This window comes from Grammomys surdaster, unplaced genomic scaffold (assembly GCF_004785775.1).
Source record: "Grammomys surdaster isolate TR1022 unplaced genomic scaffold, NIH_TR_1.0 185, whole genome shotgun sequence".
Classification (NCBI taxonomy): domain Eukaryota; kingdom Metazoa; phylum Chordata; class Mammalia; order Rodentia; family Muridae; genus Grammomys; species Grammomys surdaster.
In genome coordinates, this window is record NW_021604630.1 from 1,781,822 (window position 1) to 1,804,552 (window position 22,731).

The 22,731-nt window shown below is 40.4% G+C and overlaps 1 protein-coding gene across 1 annotated transcript in view; it reads right to left on the bottom strand.

Annotated features, from left to right (window-relative positions):
* The window catches only part of Adam32 (ADAM metallopeptidase domain 32), a 104,084-nt gene that overhangs the window by 3,738 nt on the left and 77,615 nt on the right, over positions 1-22,731 (bottom strand). Inside the window, exons 16-20 of the mRNA XM_028768144.1 lie at positions 20,982-21,171; positions 19,275-19,361; positions 10,103-10,202; positions 8,515-8,671; positions 3,336-3,374 (exon numbers count right to left, since the gene is read on the bottom strand). Coding sequence (XP_028623977.1) covers positions 3,336-3,374; positions 8,515-8,671; positions 10,103-10,202; positions 19,275-19,361; positions 20,982-21,171 — 573 coding nt within the window. The remainder of the gene's footprint in view (positions 1-3,335; positions 3,375-8,514; positions 8,672-10,102; positions 10,203-19,274; positions 19,362-20,981; positions 21,172-22,731) is intronic.

The following is a 22,731-nucleotide window of genomic DNA, read 5'->3' on the forward strand; positions in this document are numbered from 1 at the left end:
AGAATGGTATCTGGAAGTATCTTTGAGAATGCAGAACAGACTGTGCATTCTATACCCAAGTTACCTCTAAACACTTAAATGTGTGAGCAACACTCTTGCTCATCAACAAACACACATAAATGTAAGACATGCACAAATCTTCAGTCCTACACAGTACAGGAGTGTGGTGACAGCAGAGACCTTTGTTTCTTTCTCATCACACTGAAACACAGAATATGAATTTGATACTGGGTTGCTAATCCGTGCCCTTCAGATTCCAAGTCAGTGGTTGTCACCCTTCCTAACGCTGTGACCCTTTAGCACAGGTCCTCATGCTGTGGTGACCCCCAATATTTTGTTGCTGCTCCATTACCGTAATTTTGCTACTGTTATGACTCGTAATGTAAATATCTGATATGCAGGATAACTGATGTGCAACCCCAAACTGGTCACAACCCAGGGGTGAAGAACTGCTGCTCCAAATTACCTATTGGCTTTGTATGTGAATTGCCACATGTTGTATACTAAATTTACATCTACTTCAGGGAAGCCTAGGAGACTGGAGGAAAATCCCTGCCTTCTATTCCACACACATACCAGAGAAAGACAAACCCCACGTGTCCTCTCCTTGTGACTTCTAGCTCCAAATATATATGCCATCGTATAGCCTGGGAGAAACTTCAGAAACCAGGCATGTAGAAAGGGGCCAAGTGGGATTAGGTGTCGGAGCTCTAGAGGGGATGATGGCATGATACAGGGTTTATGAATGGGGTAAACGGGGAAAACGGGGTTGGGGAGACTCCTTAACTTAGGGTACGACTACACATAATATATATGTGTGTCTTAGTGAGGTTCCTATTGTTGTGACGAATAGCAGCTTGGGGAGGAGAGGGTTTATTTGGCTTACACTTCCACATCACTGTTCATCCTCAAAGGAACTGAAACAGGGCAGGAACGCAGAGGCAAAAGCTGATGCGAAGGCCACTGAGATGGCTGCTTACTCGTTTGCTTAATGTTAAGGCTTGTTCAACCTGCTTTCTCATAGCACCCAGGACCACCAGCCCAGGAGTGATACGACGTGGTTATCAGCCAGCACAATATGTACGGATGGGTATATATACTTTAAATGAAGGTATCGCAGTGGGGTGATTTAAGGGTCCCCACGATCCATAGACTACCTAACAAAGCCCCCAGAGTACCAGGCACCAGAAAACTCTCAAGTTGTCTTTCGGGGAAGTATAATGAGAGACCCTAGAATACTAGAGGTTGTCGCCATTGCACTTTGTTGCCTCCAACAGTTGGAAGGTAAGTCTCTATTGGTGATGATGCCACATAATCTAGACATAAGACTCAGAAGAATTGAGCCGGAAATGGAACCGGTGTGACAGCCTCCTTAGCAAGGAGCGGCTCTCATTGTATTGGAAGGTGCTATGCAAGCTTCCGGGAGAGGGGGGGGGCTTCAGGAGCCTCACCCAGCTGTAAAGCCAATGAACGACAACACTGGCTAGACCAGCAGGATACCTACCAAGATACAATGATAGCGCTCTTGTGGGTGGGGCTTAGCCAGCAGCTATCTAATTAAATGTAAGATCCTAGTGCTGCAAACCACTGTGGCTGGAGAAGTCAGAGAGACCTGAGAGAAGGACTGAATAATGCCAGGTTCCCAAACCAGTATAATTCCCGTTCTTTAAATCCCTACCCTACACTCATAGATAACTGTTGCTCTCACTCCTCATCTGAGACTCTTCCTTTTGCGGCAGGTGGAGACTTTTACAAAGATCCGCAACTGGTCAAAAACCAGAGCTGTTGTCACTGTGGGGAGCCTGAATCCAAATAACACAGCTGCAATACTACCCCTAGACCCAAGCTCAGGGAAAATTGCACAAGAAGGAGCAGGGAGATGGCCAGAGGCTCGGAACACCTGCTGTTAGCATCCCCTAGACATGACAGAGAAAAAAAATGCACCCATAAAATCTCAACAATATGGTTGCATGAAAAAAAAAAAAAACTGGCACGATGTACAAAAATATACAGGGGAAATTCTGCATGGTCCCTGTGGTGTAGTGTTCCACCAATAATGGCTGCCGAAAGGAGAAGAGCCCGTGTCCTCTGGGACAGAGCTCCCACGTGTGGTGTTCAGTCCCACATGCATACAAATGAGACGTTAGGAAACTAAAAAAGCTTCTGTACAGAGAAGGAAACTGCTAAGTGAAGAGGTAGCCCACTGAGTAGGAGAAAAATCTTTGCTGGCTATGTATCTCACAGAAAATTAAAATACAAAAAAGCAAACAAAAAACAGACACATAAACAAAAATACTCGGGAAGCCAAACATCAAGAAAAACAACCAACTAATCAAAGAGTGGGCATGGGTATGAGCAGAGAATTCTTAAAAGAAGAAATGTAAATTGCTAACAAACACTTCCTGAACTGTTCGACATCATTCAAATGCAAATTAAAACAACTTTGAGATTATCACCTCTCCCCAGTCAGAATGCCCATCATCAAGAAAACAAACAACAACAAATGTTGGTGAAGATTTGGGGAAAGGGGGACACTTACACTGTGACAGGTATGTCAACTGAGACAGCCACCTTGAGAATCAATGTGGAGGTTCCCAGAAATATATTAAAAGACCTACCATTTGTCCCAACTGTACCACTCCTAGGCATATGCCCCAAAGACTGTATCTTACTACAGAGATACGTGCCCATCTGTATTCGCTGCTGCTTTACATACAACAGCCAGAAAGTGGAATCATCCTGAATGTTCATCAACAGATGAACGGACATGGAAAATGAGGCACATATACAAGCTGGGTTTATATTCATCCGTGCCTTAATCACTGGTCTATTGCTGTGAATTCACCATGACCAAGACAACCTTATAAAAGGAATTATTTCATTTGAGGCTTGCTTGCTTACAGTTTCAGGGATTTAGTTCTTTAGCATCATGGTAGGATGCAAGAAGCGACAGGTGTGGTGGGAAGAATGTAACCATGATAGGGATAATGGCGTTGGCTTGTTTATCCAAGCAGCATGCTAATAACCCAGGCTAGGTAAGGTCTAAATCTTAGATACTATTATTCCTTATGGGTTTAAGCATCTCCTCTGTTGCATTTGGCATTTGGTTCCTTAGACTTTTGCAGGAAGGGGGGTCGGGGAGGGGTAGGTTTCTGATAATGAGTAAATAAATGAGGGGCTTATTGAAACAAAACTATTAGATGCATTTGTCTGGTTTTTGCAAAGCACTGCTTTACCAGCTGAAAGTTAAGACATCTAAAACGTAATGATGAGTTATAATCGGATCATTCGTTCATCTTCAACATTCCCTTCACACCCTCTTTTAATGTACTCACCTGCTGATGTAGGTGTGAGTGTTGTCATCTGATTTGCTTCTAGGAAGAAATAGAAAATGGCATGCCAATTAGCAATAAAAAAAAATAAAACTCTTAACAACTTTGTGAATAAAAATTGGACTACTGTGTAAGCAATATTATCTTTTTTTTAAAAAAACAACAAGACAGTTACCAATAAATAAGATAATACGCAATGGGTATTATCTGAGTAAAGACGAAAATGACCTTTTTTAATGGTAGTTGAAATGGGACATGGGTCCTTTTGTAAGGTAGGCAAGTCCTCTGCCAAGAAGCTATGCCCTCAGCCTCACAAACAATACACTTATCTTTTTACACCACAAAAAATCCCACAAATTTCAAGCAGGGCAATGATTAGAACATAAAGTTTTTGAGTTTGCTTTTTTTTTTTTAACTTATCCCTACAGTTTTATCAGTGTGTGTGTACGTATGTTTGTGCACATATGCATGTGTGTTTGTGTGCATGTGTGTTCGCATGAGTTTGTGTATGTTTGTGGGCATGCATGCATCTGTGTATGTGTGCATGTGCACACACATGTACATGTGTAATAGAACTGGAAGGGTAGGAGTCCAGGGAAGCAAGCTGGTCTCAACCAAGAAAATCAGACAGGAGAGATGCCCAGAGAGAGATTCCGAGACCTGTGCCAAGCCGTTACCAATCCCCAGTGCTCTTTGGTGTCTATTCTACACACAGAACATACAACATCACACACATGAGCACAGCTCCTCAGCCAGAGTGAGTAAACATATTTACTCAGAACGAATACATGAGAACTTCCTATTGCTCACATGGGGACATTGAATAATTGGTGATCTCACGATTCAGAGGGACAGTCACATTCTTCTCAGACACTGGGGTAGAATTGATAAAGGCTAGTACTTGTTGTCTGAGACTATACAGGTTCTGTGAAACAGTGGCTGAAACCACGCTGCTGCACGTGAGACTGCAGCTCTGTCAGCCACAGAAAGCTTAACTCATTCTCAATGTATATCTAATTGTAAACCCTAAAACTAGGAGTATTCAGAAGAAATCTTTGTGGACTTAGGTTGAGCTCTATTTTGCTACGCACAATACTCAAATCATGGTCTATACAAAAGCAAGTTGGCCCATTAAATTTCATCAAGTTGAAAATTTGTACTTTCTGAACGATGGTTAAGAGAGTTAGAAGACAAGCCTTGGACAGGGGAAACATATTTGCAAATTAAGTACATGATGAAGAACTTATATCTGGAATGCAATAAAGTCTACTCAGATAAAAGACAATCTATTTCACAAATGGCCCAAAGAGAAATAATTGAACAACAAAAAGACAAATATCCTAACTAAAATGGGTATAAATTCTGAATAGCCATTTCTCCAAAGATGTATAGATAAACTAATGAGGCCATTTCAGCATTGTTAGTTATGACAAGTATTGTAATGCAACCACAGTGCGCTAGGATGCAGCAAGGCACCACCTCCTTGCAAAGGTCCGATTGAAGAAGGGCTCACTGGCAGCTATGAGTTAAGAAGGGGATGCTAATTTTGGCAACAGTTTTGCTCTTTCTTTAGAAGATATGGTCTACCATATCACCCAGCAGTTCTACTCCTGGAAATAAACCAAGAGGCAAAGTACATACTCACACAAAGACGTGCACCTGAACATCCACAGCAGGTTGAGTTATTTCCACTACAAGCTGTGAATGAGCCGAGTATCCGTCAATCCATGAAGGAAAGACCCAACAACTGATACAAGATTATGAATGGGGGGTTCAAATAATTGTGGTGAGTGATACAAGCCACACAAAAATAAAGACTGTATAATGTGTTTCTGTTTGTACAAAAGACCATGGAATATAACTTCTTTACAAAGGGATGCAGTAGGAAGAAAGTTTGCCATATGGAGAAGACATTTACAAAGATCCTGGGACCTTTCTGGGTCATTCTTCAAAAGGGAAGATCAAGAAAACATTAAAAACATAGATATTTAGGTGTGGTGGCATATACTCCTTCAATCCCAGCACTCGTGAGACAGAGGCTAGCAAATCTCTGAGTTTGAGACCAGCCTGGTCTACAGAGTGAGGTTCAAGACAGCCAGGGCTACACAGAGAAATCCTATATCAAAAAACAAAAGCAAATATATACATGAGTTTTGTTTATGTGTGTTTTACATTATCTGTACAGATATATTACATTATTGCATTTAAAATAAAGCATAGAGTTGCTAAGAGGCTAAATTTATTTATTTTTGTTTTTTTTATTGGATGTTTTATTTACATTTCATATGTTATCCCCTTACTCCATTCCCCCACCCACCCAGGAACTCCCATTCCCTCACCCCTCCTCCTGCTTCTCTGCAGATGTACCCCTACCTACCCCCCCACTCCCACCTCCCCACCCTCAAATTCCCACCCACTGGGGCATCCAGCCTTCATGAGACTAAGGATCTCTTCTCCCACCTATGCCCGACAGAGCCCTCCACCCTTACATATACAGCTGGAGCCATGGATCCCACCCTGTGTGCTCCCAGGCTAGTGGTTTAGACCCTGGGAGCTCTGGTTGACTGGTATTGTTGCTCTCCTCATGGGGCCACAAACCCTTTCAGCTCCAATGGTCTTCACTCTAACTCCTCCATTGGGAACCCCATGATCAGTTCAATGGCTAGCTGTGAGCGTCTGCCTCTGAATATGTCAGACTCTTGCAGACCTCTAAGGAGACATCTATATCAGGCTCTTGTCAGCATGCACTTCCTGACTTCCACATAATAATCAAAACATCAAATGCACAAAACAAAGAAAACATACTAAAAGCAGTAAGGGAAAAAGGTCAAGTAACATATAAAGGCAGACCTATAAGAATTACACCAGACTTCTCACCAGAGACTATAAAAGACAGAAGAGCCTGGACTGACATCATACAGACCCTAAGAAAACACAAATGCTAGCCCAGACTACTATATCCAGCAAAACTCTCAAACACTATAGATGGTGAAACCAAGACATTCCATGACAAAACCAAATTTGCACAATATCTTCATACAAACCCAGCACTTCAAAGGATAATTGATGGAAAATGCCAACACAAGGAGGGAAACTACAACCTAGAAAAAGCAAGGAAGTAATCTTCTAACAACCCCAAAAGAAGAAAGAGGCTAAATTTAGATCTCCACTTTTCACTCTGCACAGAAACTAGTTCAGGAGGTATCGACGACCTATAAATTAAGACTGTAAGCTCTGAGACTATGGGAGGAGAGAATCACAGAAGGGCTTCAAGAAACAGGCATGAGTGACAACAATTTCAGACAGTGACAGCAACAGCACACCTGGCTCTGTCAAACTTTTCAAAAAGCCAACGCAAGTCCTTCTCCTACTATACCAGAGCACTAAAAAACAGTTCCCAAGTCATGTTACAAGGAGAACACTATCCCAATATTTTGAATTTCCCAAAATTCAGCAACTGTTAATGATAAAAATTTATTTCAGCTATTAAGTATACAGAGATGCTTCTCAGCATAACAGAAGCCCACAGCTATGTGGACGAAGCATTCATCTCTTTCTCTAAGAAAGGAAATGAGCAGTAGTGAGCACTCTCCGAGGTAGCATAGCCATGGAAGTCACATTAGGAAGACCAAAAACACGGCACCACCCAAGTGCCAAAAGAAGAGGCCAAAGATCTGTGATTGTATATTTAAAATGCCTAAAGCATCCACTGAAACAAGCACAACTTAATTAATGAAGCTGGGCACAGAGGGGTGGGATATATCTACAACTCTAGCACCCAGGAGGTGAAAGCAGGAAGATTATGGTTGGGAAGTCAACCAGAGCTATATGTCAAAGCCTTGTTGTTGAGAGGGAAGACCTCTAAGAACAAACTTGGTACATTTGAAGAACACAAAAATCAGTTACAGTTCCATATTTACCCTCTAAAGAAAAAAAAATTGTGAAAACAATCTTACCTATGCAATAAAAATAAAATATCTAGGAATAGACTTAACCAAGAATCTACACAACACTAAAAGTTATAGACCAATGACAGGGAAAGTTGAGGACATGAGTAAGTCAGAAGCTGTTTCAATTTGTGAATTATAAAAATCATTTCTGTTAAAAATGTCCACATCTGGAGAGATGCCCCAGTGTAGGGGAATGCCAGGACAGGGAGGCAGGAGTGGGTGGGTGAAGGGGGCACCCTCATAGAAGCAGGGGAAGGGAAAATGGGATGGGGGTTTCCAGAGAGGAAACCAGGAAAGGGAATAACATTTGAAATATAAATAAATAAAATAACCAATAAAATAAATAAATAAAATTTAAAAAGCAAACAACTAATGGATTGGTTTATAAGGTTTAACATCTGCTTATATTTTATTTTTGTAAGTTAAATGTTTTGAGAAATATATTGAAAACATTTTCCAATTTCCGAGTTTGTATTTCAAGTTTCAATGATCGATTCACAGTTCCTGAAAATCTCTAATAAAAAAATGCCTTAAAACTTTGAGAGAGCAAGAGAGAGCGAGAGAGAGAGAGAGAGAGAGAGAGAGAGAGAGAGAGGGCTCAACAGTTAAGAGCAGTACCTGCTCTTCACAAGCCCTAGGTTTGATTCCCAGCACCCACATGGCAAGGTCACAACTGTTGTAACATAATAAAAAACACTTTCTCATGGCATTTTTCACAAAATCAAAAACAACCACCCTAACATGCAGAGAGAACCAAAAAAGACTTCAGATCATTAATGCAATCCCAAGTCAAATGGATAACACTAAAGACATTTGTTATATTTCCTGATTTTTGAGTTTATAGTACGTTGTGTACGGTTTAAAAAAAAAAAAGGCACGTGCAAACCAATGGGATAGAACACAGAAGGAAACCCACACAAGTCAGCTAGCTTTTTTTGTTAAAAAAAAAAAAAAAAGCATACAGTGGGGGTGAGTAACAGTGTCCTCGGGCAGATACAGAAAGATGGCTGAATTATCACAGCAGTGACCGCAGTGAGTTACCCACACTCCCAAACTCCCAAATCCTTGCAAAGTTGCTCGCTATATGAGTCTTCGTAAGAGCCTCGTGCAATTAGGCGAAGTGATATCGTGCCTAAAGTCTTCGGGAAATGCAAAGTTGCTTCTCTGGATATCTTATGTAGCAAAGTCCTAATGCTATTGAAATTTAACTTTGAAACGTAAGTTCAATTTACTCGCTACTCATGGATTCCTCTTCCTTGAAGCCGCACTGCCTCACGCCTTTCCACCCTATGCCCATGAGGACTGCCAAAGCGAGGACAATTAAGACAATGAACAAACTTAAAAGCCATTTCTTTTCTTGGTTCTTAGAAGCTCCTTCCATGGGCAGACCTAAAAAATAAAAGGTATGTGAACCATTAGATGGTGTGATTTACTTTCGAGTTGTGACAAATATGTTAAAATCATTTCTTGTGTGTTTTGCCCCCTTTGTCAACTAAGTAACGTGGAAAACTTAAGTACAGTACACCACAGCATTTGAAACTTTATCTAAGATCTACCCCAAAACATGCAAACAATGTTTCAGAGGTTTCCAGAGTATTCTACACCGTCTGGTGAGGGTAACACCCCCTTGTAACCCTGTGAGTGCTTGAAATCTAGTGATCTGAAGTACAGGTTGCTTATAGTAAGACTGCCCCGACTTTGATTCATTACGGAGTTCTCAGCACAACCTCTTATATGGCACCTCCTTTGTAGGTAACAGATCATTATCTTCCTACCTTAGGATTGTATTTATAGACATCAAATTGCAGTTCTACTTTAAGGAGTGGTAGATTAAAAACTGAGAAGCTTGATACTAACTCTAATTTCATCCCTTGTTGACAGAGCCTACCTGAGCCTGTCATGTCAGATCCTAGATGGTCAAGAAGAAAGGGTATGAACTTGGGTGGGTAGGAAAATGGGGAGGGTCTTGGAGGGGCTGGGGGTAGGGGAAACCATCATCAGAACACAACATCTGAAAATAGAAACCATTTTTCAATTATAAAACAAAGAGTTCCAGAACTATTTTCAAGTCTAATAGGTGTACAGATGACAGAAACCAAAGGCCGCTGTGGTAGTAGCACTTCTGTTACCATCTCTTAAGGTGAAACCATGTGTTTCTTGAAACCTACAAACTGCACATCCAAACTTATTCCCCTTACCACCCGCCATGGAATTTCTCCTATAACAAAAGCATGGTGGCTGTACCTGACACAGTAAACATTGCCTAGAACTGAGTTCCCACACAATTTGTAAATGTGGGAAAGGAAGATGAGAAACTTCCCCAAATGACAGAGATGAAAGAGAGAAAGAAAGAAAGAAAGAAAGAAAGAAAGAAAGAAAGAAAGAAAGAAAGGAAGGAAGGAAGGAAGGAAGGAAGGAAGGAAGAAAGGAAGGAAGAAAGAGAAAAGAAGGAAGGAAGGAAGGAAGGAAGGAAGGAAGGAAGGAAGGAAGGAAGGGAGAAGGAAGGAAGGAAGGAAGGAAGGAAGGAAGGAAAGAAAGAAAGAAAGAAAGAAAGAAAGAAAGAAAGAAAGAAAGAAGGAAAGAAAGAAAAGAAGGAAAAGAGATAGTCCAAGGCACCTTGCTGACAACACATACAGGTAACAGAAATGGTGAGCAGAGTTAATAAAATTTGTTCCCATTATTTGAGAAAAAAAATCTAATTGCCTTTTGATTACAAATATTATAGTCTCTTTCCAGGTGGTAAAATGTGGCTTTCTTTGAATGGAAATAAGTGATCTTATAACTTTTTCTCAACAGCTATTTACAGACATAGATACTTGCCTTGCTTGCCAGACAACAGTGACAGATTTTCACTTGAAGATGTACAGTTGGGAGGTTTGAAGCCGTCAAAACAATGGCAGTTACCAAGGGAGGTGCATACCTAGGATTCGTTTGAAATGTGTAAATGATTATTTTCTTTTTTTATTAAATGATTATTTTCTAATTGTGAAATTATGTGCTAGGTCATAATATTTACTTTTTTATCTTAGCCAAGAGTGACTGAAGTCATTTTGATTTTAAGAGAGAATCCCACAGAGTGGATATTTGGTTTCTTAGGCTTAAAACTCACACAGCAAAGGAAGAAATATTTAAAAACTGTTACAAAGTGAGACTTCTATTTGTACCAAGAAACTGTAGTGAATTCAAATGTTCACCCTTAACTTTAGAGAACAGTTTCAGACACATATATCATCTCTAAATATAGCGGTGTGCTGCAGGCAGTAGGTCAGATCTCAGCAGACATCTTTTCCCTTGTCCAGGTTCAGTGACTTCCTGTTGGCTGCTTCAGCCATTGGCCTCTACAAGGAAGGACCTAAACCAACTGTGAATCATTTACTAGCAGTGGAGTGCTTGTCCTGTTGCTCAGCTTAATGCCATATTAACTGGATCTAAACCTCAACAAAAGAACAGGAATCTTGATAGAAACAAACAAACAAACAACTCAGCAACTTCCATGAAAATAAATTTTCTAAATGCAAAGAAATTGAGATTTGGGGGCAGGGAGCCAAATGAAAAAATCTTGGCCATGCAAAATAAATAAATAAATATAAATAAATAGATAAATAATAAAAAATTGCAGTGAGAAACACCATCAACAGACTAGTTCTAACAGAAAAACTAACGTCATAGTCCCAGAGTTCACACATTCAGATAACAATAATTCAAACATAATCCATCATGGCCATCGTGGCCTTACTTTTGAAGACTCTGATGTGAACATACAAGGGCTAGAAGGACCTTATGGTGTCATCTTTAGTTGAAAGCTCATTCAAATAAATTACAGCAGGAAATTAGCCACACACAAAGAGGCAGTATGCAAAAGGGCATTGAGAGCCACAGACAGGCATCACCACAACCAAATTCTCTTCACGAGAGGAAGAGATGTTAGAGATGCACTGCTGGGAGCACAGGACGCAGAAGATTCCTTTTTTTTTTTTTCTTTTAGTAACTTTTTTTTAAATGTTAATCAAAGGCTTTATAAGTTTGGTAATGCCCAATAACAAGATGTCCATACAATCAGAAGTGTAATCCAATACCCAACCTAGATATACCAACTACCTTTGACTGGCAGAGACACGCGAACATCCACCTCCATGTTCCTCTCTCTCTCTCCCTCTCTCTCTCTCTCTCCCTCTTCCTCTCCCTCTCCCTCTCCCTCTCCCTTTTGTCTCCTAGCTCCTCCTCCTCTCCTTACTCCTCCCACCTTAGCTGCTCCTACATATCACCCTTCCTGTTAAAATTTAAAAAAAAAAAACTTTTCTCTCAAAATACAAATAGAGCATAACTATGCCAATTTGTATCAGTAAGGTACAAAATAGACCTAATACCCAGTCCATCATTTTGTTGACTAAACAGAACCTCTGTCATCTCCCCTAACTAAAAGACTTAGTTCTGAACCTGGCTTTTTTTCTTGGCTTTAGAATGAATGTCAGCTGAAAACCATCTTCTCAATTTTTTCTCTCAAAATAAATAGCTGGAATTGGCTATGAGACTATCCGTCAGAAATCAAGAATGACTGAATTAACTGAAATTATGGGAAGCACAAAGCATGGCTTCTAAAACTTAGCCAATTTATAGAGACCGCTGAACACCTGGACAGTCCCTATACTACAAAATGTTGGAGCATCTGATCTTCAGCCTTCTGGCCCAGGATCATCTGACAGACCTAGTAATGCAGAATTATTAAGGGCTGATTACTCTGTCTTGGCAGATATAATCAGTCGACTATTCCGAAAGTGTGTCCTTTTCTTGACAGTAATTTGTAGATAAAAAGAGGCAATTCGATGGGATTAGCCGGATGGTGGTGGCGCATGCCTTTAATCTCAGCACCTGGGAGGCAGAGGCAGGTGGATTTCTGAGTTTGAGGTCAGCCTGGTCTACAGAGTGAGTTCCAGGACAGCCAGGGCTACACAGAGAAACCCTGTCTTGAAAAAAAAAAGTGATGGGAAAAGAGGCAACTCTTGCCTAGTGGCTGTCTCTCACCACAACTACAGTAACTCCAAGGATGCTCAATTTCTTCTTAAAATCCAAGACAGGGAAGCTGTCAGGAGCAGACAGGTCTCTAATCAAAATGAACATTAATACAGAAATGTTTGTAACATCAATTCTGTGGACTTCTGACGTTTTGAAAACAAACTATCCATGTAAGGCAATCTGGACTGCTGTCTGTTAACTCCTCTCAGCTATTTCTAAATAAAATCTAGAAAACACCCTAACAATAAACTCAGAGCCATGAATTTGCTATAAGCCCTTAACTCACAGGCTAACCATCTCAAATCAGTTAAAAAAGTTAAAGAAGGACTGGGTCTAAGCCTTTTATTCCTAAATGTGTTATATAGACACAATGCCTATGAGAGTAACCACATTAATCTCATTTTTATATCAATAAGAAACTGGTACCAATGAAAACCTTAAATTTGAAATCAAAGTAAATTTTGTACTATTTAAGACATTATAACTTCAGCTTAATAATAATTATACAGATTTCTACCAATAGGTTATGGCTATGCAATAAATCCTAGCTATTCCTCCCTGTTCCAACAAAACCACTACTTTTCCCTAGAAAGACAGCCCAATATTAACCACCTCAGTCCCCAAGCCCAGGGAATAGGGGTGCCAACTCTTCATTAATTCTTCAAGCTGATTGTGGGCATTGAGATATTAGAAGAGGGGTGGGGGGAAGAGTAAATTGATAAACCTCTGACATCTGTGTCTTCACTGCATCCAGCTGAAATTCCAGGACATCAGAGGTTTGAGCAGGTCTGCTCAGCTTGCTTGATAAGTACATACATCAAGGCTGTGTATTCTGCAATATACAATTCTCAAAACAAACTTTGGTATCAAAGTTTTTTGTTTGAATTCTGAAATCTAGTCTTCTGGCAACCTGCCTCTGTCATGTCTAATCCATATAATTTTGGGAGTTTCTATGAGGGTGTGCTCCCACCATCCTTTCATTCCTACCTTCCTGCTCTCAAATTCCCCAACACTAGGGAATCCAAACTTTCAGGTACCAAGGCTCTCCACTTCCACTGATGCCTGACAAGGCCACCCTCAACTACCTATACAGGTGGAGCCATGAGTCCCTCTGTTTGTACTCTTGGTCTGGAGGTTTTTAGAATGGCTACTCCAGCTTGTTTCTTAGGACCATTTGCTTGAAAAATTGTTTTCCAGCCTTTTACTCTAAGGTAATGTCTGTCTTTGTTACTGAGGTGGGTTTCCTGTATGCAGCAAAATACTGGGTCCTGTTTACATATCCAGTCCGTTGGCCTATGTCTTTTTATTGGGGAATTGAGTCCATTGATGTTAAGAGATATTAAGGACCAGTGATTGTTGCTTCCTGTTATTTTTGTTATTAAAGGTGGAATTATCTTTGTGTGGCTATCTTCTTTTGGATTTGTTGAAAGAGGATTACTTTCTTGCTCTTTCTAGGGTATAATTTCCCTTCTTATATTGGAGTTTTCCTACTATTATCCTTTGTAATGCTGAGTTTGTGGAAAGATAGTGTGTAAATTTAGTTTTGTCGTAGAATATCTTGGTTTCTCCATCTATGGTAATTGAAAGTTTTGCTGGGTATAGTAGCCTGGGCTGGCTTTTGTGTTCTCTTAGGGTCTGTATGACATCTGTTCAGGATCTTCTCGCATTTATAGTATCTGGTGAGAAGTCTGGTGTAATTCTGATAGGTCTGCCTTTTTATGTTACTTGGCCTTTTTCCTTTACTGCATTTAATATTCTTTGTTTTGTGCATGTGATGTTTTGATTATCATGTGACGGGAGGTATTTCTTTTCTGGTCTAGTCTATTTGGCATTCTGTGGGCTTCTTGTATGTTTATGGGCATCTCGTTCTTTAGGTTAAGGAAGTTTTCTTCTATAATTTTGTTGAAGATATTTTTGGCCCTTTAAGTTGGGAATCTTCACTCTCATCTATACCTATTATCCTTAGGTTTGGTCTTCTCATTGTGTCCTTGATTTCCTGGATGTTTTGTGTGTTAAGAACTTTTTGCATTTGGTGTTTTCTTTGACAGTTGTGTCAATATTTTCTATGGTATCTTCTGCACTTGAGATTCTTTCTTCTATCTCTTGTATTCTGTTGGTGATGCTTGCATCTATGACTCCTGATTTTTTCATAGGTTTTCTATCTCCAGGGTGGTCTCCCTTTGTGATTTCTTTATTGTTTCTACCTCTATTATTATGTCCTCAGAAGATTCCTAAAGCCAAATCCAGGTGTGGAGGCACAAGCCTAGAATCCTAGCACTCACAAGGCCAAGGCAGAAGAGACACAGGCTCTTAGGCAGGCTTGGGCTCCAAAGTAGAAGCTTGTCCCAAAACATGACAAGCAGATACTCTTTAATATCTAATGATGTAGGCTGGCTGATTGAATTAGATACAAATAAATAAGTTAACAGATGACTATTCTCTGAGGTGAGGGTAGGATAACACCTGTCCTGATAAACTCACAGATTGGTGGAAAGGGAAGCCCGAAGATGAAGTAATGGAAGAGTAAAGCTTGAGACTGAGCTGCAGTCTCTCTCTCTCTCTCTCTCTCTCTCTCTCTCTCTCTCTGACACACACACACATTAGGAACTAGATGTATATGTCCTGAGTATATGTCATATATTTATATATATATATAAAATGTGTGTGATGTATATTCTGAATATATGTGATATATATATATCCTGAATAAATGTGTGATATATACCCTAAATATATAATATATTATTTGTGACATATATCCTAAATGTATGATATATATATATATATCTCACAAATCTATCACACATATCCTAAAAGGTGACCACAAGGCAAAATTAAAAGCAATAAAGGAAACAATTCACCAGAAAGACACAGTGCCATGGAATGTCAGCACTCCCAGTTTGATGAAAGAGAGGTTATTGCCTATAAAGGAATAGGCTGGTCAGATGCAATGTTTTGGGGAAATTTTGATATCCCACCCTTACCAACATGCAGCAGAGAGAGAGAGAGAGAGAGAGAGAGAGAGAGAGAGAGATTGATTTCAGATTTAAATTTCACTATAGGTCAAATTAACTTAGATGACACATAAAACATCCCATCCGACAGCAACAAAATTAATATTCTTCTCAGCAGATGGTGAAACCTACTCAAAAAAAAAAAAAAAACACACTTTGGCCAATAAACCAAGTCTTAACAAATGCAAAAATAATATTTTTTTTATCTTATTGGAGCAAACTAGAATAAGAACGAGAAAGAATGGTGGCACAGCCACATCTACTGGGAATGGTGAGAGTTGTGAAGCCAGCACCACTATTTGTTTGTCACAGTGCGGGCAAGGCTGAGCCGAATGCTGTGATGGCTGTCATTCTGTCTCTCTGCCTCTCACCTTTAGGTTTCGGTCTCTGTATGTTGCTTTCTTGGGGGCTTTCAGCATGATGGTTCATTTTATGTCGTTTCCTGAGAAAATTATGCCTGGGTTATCCCTTCTGCTTTTAGGAAATAACTTTATCTGGCCTTATTTGGAAGTCTTAATACTTATGTTCTGGAGATTATGATAAACACAGACAAGCACATAGCTAGAAATCTCTTTATGAGGCAGTAAAGTCTAGGAATCTTCTTGGGGTATCTACCCTTAAACAAACTCAAACAGTAGAATTGATGCAGGGCAAACACAGTTCTGTCAAAAAAACAAACAAACAACAACAAAAACAAACAATAGAAAACTCCGACTGGCCAGGAGAACAGGTGACAGATTCACATTCAAGGTCTCCCTTTACAGGATGCTCAGAGCACTCTGAAAGTGTAGCTTAGAAATAGAGGTCATTCAGGGTACACCCTTGAAAGACTAGAATTCAGTGAATGAGACCAATTGACTAAAATAACATTTTCCTATTTAACAATGTAGATACTGTTTAAGGAGTTGGACACTGGTATTTGCTGTTCATAAAAAGACCAATTCATATATTTTCTGTTCGTCTGGAGTGCTTTAAAACCTCAAATACTCCCAGCCTGAAAGCAGCCATCACATAACAAATGTGTTGGCTTTGGAGTAGACAGTCTCCACATTTGGAGTTACGTGGGACCCATAATAAAATAAAATCTGTTTATTTGTGTTCTCTCGTTGTAACTGAACTTGTAACCCTGGCTATGTAATAAAAAAAAAAAATCAAACACATAATTTGTACCTTCTTTGATAATCATTAATCTGTCATTTTCCTGTGAAACCTGCGTGAATAAAGGGGCAACCTGATTGCTAGTCAGAACTGTGACTTTCATGGGACCACCTTGCCTGACTCAGACCCTCAGACCCTCCCCCCTCAAGGACTCCTTCTGTCCTCTGCAGACCACCCTGTCAACAACAGCCAGGTCAGGACTGCCCTCCCCCACCCCCAGAACAGCATGAGAAACAGCTAATTCTTTGACAACTTTATATATGTATATAATGAATATTGGGTATTTTTACCCTCATCACCCTTCCTCTCTTCCCATCACCTCCTTCCATTCTGCAGAAACTCTTCTTCCAACAAGCCCCTTCTGTCTTTTTAACCACTGAGTTTCCTTGTTGCTGCTTGAATGAGCATGAGTTGGGAGTTATGCACTGGAACATGGGCAGCTCACCAGTGATCATGCCACTCAAGGAAATTACTTGCCTTCCCCTACATCTGATTAACTAGCTGCCTACAGTCCCTCAGTGAGGAGAGAGGCCTCGTGAGCCCCTCCCTGATGTGTGGTGAAATGCTAAGCAAACCCAGTTTGGAGCAGGTTACTGCAGCTGCCCTGAGCTCATGAGAACAATGGCTATGTAGTGACCACTCCCCTGTCTCTTACAGCCTTTCTGCCCCATCTTCCACACTGTTTCCTGAGCCTTGGTGGAGACAGAGGCCTCATTTAGGACCGAGTACACTACAGTCTCTTATTCTGAGCAACTCTGACCAATTATAGCTCTCTGTGGACAGCCACTCCAAAAATTTATCTTCTCTGACTGAAGTTGACAGGAGCGTTAATCTATGGGAACAAGTATTTAGAGAAACATTCTATCCATTTGGCAAAGGGACCATAGCGGCCTTCCCTTTGGGACCTATAAATTCCCTAGGCATAGGATTCTTGACCAGAGTTATAGTATAGAGTGAGTTACTTCCTGTGGAGCAGGCCTCAAGTCCAGTCAGAAAGGAGTTTAGCTACCCCATAGCTAAACCATTATGCCATTATTGCTCCAATAGGCACATCTTGCCAAGCAGGTCATTATTGTAACCCATGGGATACATGACGGTGTGGGACCATTGCTGGATTTTCTCCCTCAACAGCTTGCCAGCACCTTCTGTCAGTACAAAGCTAGACTACATGGAGAAAGGGTCTACTCAGATCCATTTTCGTTTCTCAATGCCTTGTGATCAAAGCATGTGGTACCTTCAATCACAGTGTCTTACATTTGTGTGCTGGTGGGCAACCAGAGATATTGACCACAACCTGTAACGTTTTGGGGGTTCTCTGGAAGCTTCCTGACTGATGGCTCACAGGGAGGTATCTCAAAACCTGGTACAGGGATTTTCATTTGGTAACTTTAGGCTTCCTTCTTGGGAAAACGTTATCCATCCATCCAAGAAAAATAAGCAGCAGGAAATTTTGGCAAGGATGGAGAACAGGGCATGAGCCCTTCTACACAATTGTTAAGGCACTTCCATGCTCTCCAGCTGTGTCACATCTGGATACACATCCCCAGTGACAGCTTCCTGTAGAGATAACCACACACTCATATTGATTGTAGTATATTCACAATAGGCTAATTATGAAATTAATGAGCCTATTACTTCAAGAGGACCAGTGGATGAATGAATAAAGAAATACATCTATATGAATCTCATTCAGTTGCAAAGAAGAATAAAATTACACCATTTGTACTAGAGGGCTATATCATGTTATATGAAGCTAGCCAGAAAGGCTCAGAAGAATAAAGTACCCACCACAATAGGAGAACCAGTGCTACTATTCAGCTGCTTTCTCCCCTGTAGTCAGTGACAGAGCCCAACCTATGGGATGGTGGCACTCACACCAGGGTGGGTCTTCCCACCTCAGTTAAAACTTTCTTCAAACACCCTCACAGATATGCCACTGGTGTGTTTCCTAGGAGATGTTAGATCTCACAGGGTTGATGATGAAGACTAATCACCACAGGTTCCCAACCTTTTGCCTTTCTGGCGACAGGCATTCTGATGGGGTGAGATTTCATGCTATTGTTTCCATTTGTATCTCTTTCATAACTAATGCTATTGAGCTTTTTTCCCCCCAAGTCATTTGTTGGCTACTTGTATCTCTTTTGAGAAGTGTATGTATCTTGGAGAGAATAGAAGCTTCAGGGGCTGCTGGGAGATTGGAGGAAAGGAAAGGATGGGTGAGCCAAGCATAAGGTACCTGCAGGATGCAGTAGTAGTGGGTACCGGCATATATCCTCCAAACCCACAGATGGAAGACACTGAGTGGTTCTAAGATTCTAGTGTTAAACAACAGACTTTGGGTGACAATAACCTGGTGAAGTTTATCATCAGTTACAATGAATACAACACTGTGCTGTGTAACAGTGACCATTGCAGTGGGGGTGAGGGCGGGGTAAGTGTGGACTGGCTGGGATATGAGTGAAATTGGGATATATAACGTGAAATTCACAAAGAATCATTGAAAAGGTTTTTAAGATATGCTTTTCTGTAAACATAAAAATGTATTTTCAAGAGAGAGACAAAGCTGACATTTTTTAATGAACCCATAGACTCACAGAACAGGAGACTGCCTATCTCCCATTGTAACAGGATTTTAAAAAAGTCATCGGCAATCAAACTTAAAAATGTTTACCAACACTAATTATAGCTAAGCTTGACTTCTCATTTCAGCTCCCAGGTGTCAGCGGGGCTTGACATATTGTAGACACCAAATGAGACCAATAAGTTAATGGCATTGAGAGACACTCATGAGACAGGCTGCCACTTACCCCGTTACCGTTGCACCTCTCTGTTGCACACAATTCTGATTGAGCCTTAATAAATCTCGATTCTACACATACGCCATCTAAGCAAATCTAAAGAAAACAGAAATGAGTTTCCAACTCAGAGGTCTCCAGCCATCTGAGCACTGTAAATTAGAAGTTTAATAACAAGACCACAACCATTTACTGCTGTAAGGTCCCGCGCACCATTCCTCGAGTGTTGACGTCATACTCTGACTTAGTTTAAAATATATATTTTTAAATTTTGTTGACATTTATTTTCTGACCAGTGTGACATTTAGAAATACACCTGTTAATCAGGGAGTATTTGGAGATTATCCAGGGACTTCTGTTGAGTGATAATGGTGGCTTACCTGTTGTAACAAACCCGTGGTTGTGACGTGAGTGACGGAGAGTTAAAATTCAGGAAGAAACGTAAAAACCACGCTGCCGTTGAAGTTTTCCTATGAATCTAAACCTCCACTAAAATATAAGGACTGGTACTTTAAATAATGTTTCAGTGGTCTGGGAAATAGGTAGCTTCAATAAGATAGCAATACAACATGCTTCAACACAAACACAGATGTGGTCAGAAAATAAATGAGATGTTGAGATAAATTTATTTCCTTTGAATTTTCTACGTATTTGAGTTGGGATCGGGATTCAAACTAAAATGATCATCGTCAATAATAGCAGCCAAATTACACTTAGCTTAAAGTATGTGCTGGGCATTATTTTATTCATATTATGTTATCTCCTTTATTCTCCACAATAGCCCTATTAAATGCTGTTATTATCCCTAAAATTACTAATTCTCAAGACATCTCACATTGTTCAAGTAACTTGTAAAATGGCCACATAATAATTCTAAACATCCGTATTTCAAGGGTGGTGTGCTCCACTGAGCCACAGGGACTTAAGTGAATTTCTTCTCAGAAGAAATGCAATGTTCCATGCTATGAAGGACCTATACTTTGTAGTGTATGTAGAAGCACAAAATATTCCCAAAGGTTCTTGTCTCTCTACTCTAGCCCTCAAGGCTTAGCATGGGTGCCTTCACTCATTGTTTTGAAGTTCTAAAGGAATGAAACATTTCTATTTTTCTCTATTTACTAGCTGAATATCAATCAAATATATTCATTTCTCCCTCCAGACATTTAGGATTACACAGTGCAAATCAAAATTTGACACTTGAAGGACTCTGGCCAGCTTGATTGTGGTAAACATGGCTCTGGCAAGCCTTGCCCTTCTCCCCCTTTCCCCCTGCCTTACTAAAAACCATTAGATTATATTTCTAAAGCAAGCCACCCCCCAAACCTCCTTATGAGGCTGACTACCAAAGTCCAGCTATCAAAAGCCCCTTTTGACTCACCTAATTAACATGTCCAACTAAAATAAAAACCTCATGCTAACACAGGGTTCCCTATTTTAGGTTTCTAAACCATTTTCCTATGTGACACGTCTGTCTCCTCTCTACCCAGAGACATTCCTTTGTCCCCATCTAGGACAAATACCCCCTCCTCCCTCTCTCTTGTTCTCTTTCCCGTCTTCCTTGTCCCTGCCCTTTGTTGCTTGTGGACAAATAAATCTCCTTTGTGCTGAGAACTTGGTCTTGGGAGTCCTGAGCCAATACCAATCTTAACAATGCTTTAATATGAAAATGCTGAACAAAATATGAATGACACTGGATTTTATTTTAAGAAACTAACTTACTCTATCAAGATCACAAACAGCACCATTAGCAACCCTGAGTGGATCTTTGTCGACACTCGATCCAAAGTCCACAGTTATACACACTTTGTCTCTCACAAAAGCATAGATCACAGAAGCGGTACTGTTATTGGGTGGGTTGTAAGGAGTTTTCTTAGTGTACGTACAAATTAATCTCCCACATATGAGATTCCTGAAAACATAAAAATGATTAGTATGCATCAGCATCAGGTAGTTATTAGAAATGCTTAGTAATGATTCTGTATTCATGCCAACATAAAGAAGATACCATGTGTTGATACAAACATTTAAATTAGAACGTTTAAACCCACTGATGTAAAGAATTCGTTGTTACTCACAGTTCCTTTGTTTACTCTGTGGATTTTATATTTACTATCAAGTAATCAATGAGTGGCAGAGAATAATGAATACATTTGTTAGATGTGCCCTCAAGGACTTTACTACTTGATATTAAACATGACAAAATCCCACTATAAATAAAATAAGTCCTCATAAAATTTAAAATAAGGTGGTATGCTAGATTATCAGTTTCAGAAAGCTCCATAGATATTTACAGAGCCAAAGCTTACAAGTTAGTGTTAACAAGAAAGCATAAGCAATTCAAGGACACATCAAAGAAGTGGCATGTTTAAGATCCTAAAAATGGCTAGGGCCAAGCCAAGCTGCTCTGAGCAGCCTACTATCTCATGGGGACCTCCATTCTCCCAACACCTCTCCTCTACATCCATCAGACTCCTGATCCATACAGGTAAACTTCCCTTCCCCAACCCATCTTCTTTGCTCTCTGAGTCTGCTGGGCCAAGCCACCTCTCTGCCCACCTTCATTGGATCTGAGACTCTGGAACCATACAGAACTGCAGGTACAGAACCATACATCCCAAGAATATCCATCATAGGCCTGCCACACTAGGACCATTGATGAAGAAGAAGAAGAAGGAGGAGGAGGAGGAGGAGGAGGAGGAGGGGAGGAGGAGAAGGAGGAAGAGGAAGAAGAGGAGGAGGAGGAGGAGGAGGAGAAGGGGAAGAGGAAGAGGAAGAGGAAGAAGAGGAGGAGGAGGAAGAGGAGGAGGAAGAGGGGGAGGAGGAGGGGGGGAGGAGGAGGAGGGAAGAGGAAGAGGGGGGAGGAGGAGGGGGGGAGGAGGAGGAGGAAGAAGAACAAGAAAGTACACCAAAGAGGAGTAGAAGGCAGGAAATGATCAAAAAAATCAAAATCAGGGCTGAAATCAATCAGTTAGAAACAAAGAAAACAATACAAAGAGTCAAAACAACCAAGAGCTGGTTCTTTGATAAAAATCAATAAGATAGACAAACACTTAGCCAAACTAACCAAGAGACATAGAGACAGTATTCAAATTAACAAACTCAGTAATGAAAAGGGGGACATAGCATCAGACTAAATGAAGAGAAACTTAAAGCATTTCCACTGAAATCAGGGACAAGATAAGGCTGGAGTATAGGAGTAAGGGAGACAAGTTCACCACCAATGGTTCAGGCTCTAAGATCAATAGTTGATAAACGGGACCTCATAAAACTGCAAAGCTTCTGTAAGACAAAGGACACTGTCAATAGGGCAAATTGGCAGCTCACAGATTGGGAAAGGATCTTCACCAATCCTCTACCTGACAGAGAGCTAATATCCATAATTTACAAAGAAATTATAGTATCTACAATATCCAAAATTTACAAAGAACTCAAGAAGTTAGACACCAGCAACCCAAATAACCCAATTAAA